Source organism: Chiloscyllium plagiosum, chromosome 6, assembly GCF_004010195.1.
Source record: "Chiloscyllium plagiosum isolate BGI_BamShark_2017 chromosome 6, ASM401019v2, whole genome shotgun sequence".
NCBI classification, from domain to species: domain Eukaryota; kingdom Metazoa; phylum Chordata; class Chondrichthyes; order Orectolobiformes; family Hemiscylliidae; genus Chiloscyllium; species Chiloscyllium plagiosum.
The window spans coordinates 94035639-94039728 of record NC_057715.1 but is presented as its reverse complement, the minus strand read 5'-3'; the positions used below and the strand labels follow the sequence as shown (position 1 = coordinate 94039728).

General features: G+C 44.2%; 1 protein-coding gene across 1 annotated transcript in view; it reads right to left on the bottom strand.

The window, feature by feature from the left end:
* The window catches only part of gpr143 (G protein-coupled receptor 143), an 89278-nt gene extending 86093 nt beyond the window's left edge, over nt 1–3185 (bottom strand). The window contains exon 1 of the mRNA XM_043692714.1: nt 2265–3185. Coding sequence (XP_043548649.1) covers nt 2265–2523 — 259 coding nt within the window. The 5' untranslated portion in view covers nt 2524–3185. The remainder of the gene's footprint in view (nt 1–2264) is intronic.
* Nucleotides 3186–4090: the final 905 nt, after the last annotated feature.

Sequence of the window (4090 nt, the reverse complement as noted above, 5' to 3'; positions counted from 1 at the left end):
AAAGATATAAAAGAGACCTACGGGGCAACTTTTTCACACAAAAGGTGGTACGTGTATGGAATGAGCTGCCAGAAGATGTGGTGGAGGCTGGTACAATTGCAACATTTAAGAGGCATTTGGATGGGTATATGAATAGGAAGGGTTGGGAGGGATATGGGCCGGGTGCTGGCAGGTGGGACTAGATTGGATTGGGATAACTGGTCGGCATGGACGGGTTGGACCGAAGGGTTTGTTTCCATGCTGTACATTTCTATGACTCTACTCTTCCCTTTATTAATGCTATCCTCATGATTCTTACTGTATCCAGTTTCCACCTCACTGTCTACTTGTCTTCTCTTCTGGTTCCTAGTCCCCTGCCACGTTAGTTTAAAACCTCCCCAACAGCAGTAGCAAAAACTCTCCCAAGGACATTGGTTCAAGTCTGGTTCAGATGTTGACCATCCATTTTGTAATAGCTCCACCTTCCCCAGAACTGGTCCCAGTGTCCAACAAATCTGAACCCCTCCCACCTACGCCATCCCTCAAGCCACGTGTTCATCCTGCCTATTTTTTTCATTTCTACACTGGCTAGCATGTGGCACTGGTAGCAATCCTGAGATCACTGCCCTCGAGGTCCTCCTCTTTAACATCTCTCCTAGCTTCCTGAATTCTTCTTTCAGGACCTCATCTTGTTTTTTTACTTATATCGTTGGTGCCTTTATGCACCAAGACAACTGGCTGTCCACCTCCCCCTTTTAGAATGCTCTGCAGCTGATCAGTGACATCCCTGACCCGAGCACCTGGGAGGCAACATACGATCCAGGAGTCCCGTTTTCAGCCACAGAACCGCCTATCTACTCCCCTCACAATAGAATCCCCTATGACTATGGCCCTACGAGTCTTATTCCCACCCTTCTGAACAGCGGTGCCCGCCACGGTGCCATGATCTTGGCAACTGCTGCCCTCTCCTGGTGAGCCATCTCCCCCAACCTGTTTTGGAGGGAGATGACTGCAGGGGACACCTGCAATGCCTTCCTCCTTTTCTGCCTTTTGGTCACCCATTCACCGTCTCCCTCAGCAATTCTAACCTGCGGTGTGACCAGATGAATTTAGGACATCTGGTTGGCATGGATGAGTTGGACCAAAGGATTTGTCACCATGCTATACAACTCTCAGACTCTATGACATCCTCTATGATCAAGTGTGTTTGCACCAGGGAGAATTTAACTTGAGAGTGTGGTTGGTAAATAGAAAGAGTTAATTTTTATGGCTAAAATTCACAGCTTGACATTTACAAGAGATTGATCAATACTGGAGTAAATACTCAAATCTGTTCAGCTTGTAATGTGGCTCATTTCTGCTTGTTAAAATTGACAAGGGGAACCATTCCCTGCAAACAAAAAAAGGTACATGTTCCAGACTTTTCCCTTTGAATTATTCAGGAGCTTGGGGAGTCTTGCATTCTCCATGACAACCTCTCAGCCAATAAGAATCAACATGCGATCACCATCTTTAGAAAAAAAATTGTATACTACAGGAGAAATCATTTGAAATGTGCCATGAAACATGCCACATTTGTGTTTGTCCTGATGAACAAAAAGATTCAGCAAGCCCACTCTCCTTCCAACAGGATTCAAATTATTAGTCAACTCCCCTGATGATTCCTTCTGAGCTAGGGAGTAGAAGGAATGGTCTTATGCTTTCACATGGGGTCTTTAAACTTTTCCCTTCCACTATCTGCAATTCCTTTTAATATCAGTCATCCACACAACACTAACTTTATTCCAGAGACTGTTTCCTTAATCCATGGCAACCTCAGATTCCTTCCAACTTCCTGCTCCGATCTTCCAGCTTGGAGTGCAGACAGCCTTGCCAAATGTGAATGAGAACGACAAGTTACAATACAGTGGTGTCACATTCAAGCCTCAAGTAACTTGGAAAATAGGGAATGGTGAGTAATTTTGAATGGGTGGGAAGTCAAATTCCTTCCCAATCTGTTACATACCTATCCTACACCTTGTCCAAAATATTTGCAGGTGAAAAGTCAATCCCATCTTGTCTGGTGACATCTGTGGGGGCCAGATTTTTAAGTTTCAAATTTCGAGCAACTACAGTATTTTGCATCTTTGTAGAGCTCAACTCCAACCGTTATATAACACACTGCCTGAACATGACTAAATAAAAACAGCAATATGTTTGCAATTCGGAATTACCAAGGCCAGCCACACGATTATCATATTTTGTTGAGGTTCAGACAACAAACCAATAAGTATCATCTCACCCACCTATACAGCCTAGAATGTCACAGATACTGATGATCAGCAGGATTCTAGACGAGGCGGAAGGTTTCTGAAGCGGATACTGACTGAACCTGCGATAGCCAAGTCTCCGTTTTGGTAAGACCTGGGCGAGGGTTCCAATCAGGCTGAAACTGGCGCTAGCAACGCAGATGGCGTTAAAGAAGACGGGCTGAAAGCCCAGCACAAAATCCGTAGCCGCATCCCTTGTGGGGCAACAAAAGGTTTCCAAGCGAGGTGAAGCCATAGCTGAAGAGTAGTACCAGGCAGGCGCTTGGAGACAAGAGGGATCTTAAAACGCTGGGCTTCTGGGGTCACGGGATGAAGATCATGTGCGTTCACTCAAACCTCAGCAATGTCTTCATTCGCCCTCCAAAGCGTCCTTTTTAGTACATGGAACGTAAGAAACTTGTAACAGATCACAGTCCCATTCACCCTTCTGTAACGGACTGAGGCAGAGGAATATATTGTTACGCACAAGCAGTTCCTTAAAAGCTAAGGCTACTTGGATAACACAGAACATGAGACCGCATCGGTCATGAAGCAAGATTTCATTTAGTGTTAATCACGGTTTAATATTCCAATTTGAAACTATTTTTTAAAAGTTCTCCACTGGAAATGGGTATGCTTAATCCAGATCATGTTAGATCTCTTCTGCCTTAGGAGAATTCTTATTTTTTCAAATGTTTTTACCGTTTCAGTAGTTATTAATAATAATCTTGGAATAAATAGTGACAAAGGAAATAATTCATTTTTAAAGTAACGCGTGGGGAATGTTCAAAGCTGGAATTTTCCCAGAAAATAATTAACCAGCAATGAGTCTTTTACCAAACCAAAGGTTAACAAAAGTCTTGTGCCTATCACAAGCTCTGTCACTACAACCTATCGATTAAGACCTCACAGTGATGAAATGAGGAATGCCATTGTAACCGTGCCCAGGGAATAAACTAACCTTTGAACTTTGTTATCAGCAATCTTTAGTGATACTGCTTGTGCCAAGCATCAGGCTTTGCTGACAAACCTTGTGACTAGAAATACTGGCTTTTTAATACTTCCATTATTGTCAATGAACCAGTTACAAATGGTGGAATGTTGGATGGGAGCCAAAGCAACATTTGCTAATAATGGAATATGCTATGCTTTCCTTTATTGGTCAGAGTATGGAGTACAGGAGTTGGGAGGTCATGTTGCAGCTGTACAGGTCATTGATTAGGCCACTGATGGAATATTGCATGCAATTCTGGTCTCCTTCCTATCAGAAAGATGTTGTGAAACTTGAAAGGGTTCAGAAAAGATTCACAAGGATGTTGCCAAGGTTGGAGGATCTGAGCCACTCGGAGAGGCTGAACAGGCTGGGGCTGTTTTCCCTGGAGCGTTGGAGGCGGAGGGGTGACCTTATAGAGGTTTACAAAATTATGAGGGGCATGGAGAGGATACATAGGCAAAGTCTTTTCCCTGGGGTCGGGGAGTCCAGAACTAGAGGGCATAGGTTTAGGGTGAGAGGGGAAAGATATAAAAGAGACCTAAGGAGCAACTGTTTCACACAAAAGGTGGTACGGATATGGAATAAGATGCCGGATGAAGTGGCGGAGGCTAGTACAATTGCAACATTTAAAAGGCATTTGGATGGGTATATGAATAGGAAGGGTTTGGAGGGATATGGGCCGGGTGCTGGCAGGTGGGACTAGATTGGGTTGGGATATCTGGTCTGCATGGACGGGTTGGACCGAAGGGTCTGTTTCCATGCTGTACATCTCTGTGACTCTAAATGGAGAACTATCTCATATCCCATGGGATCGACAAAGATAGAAGCA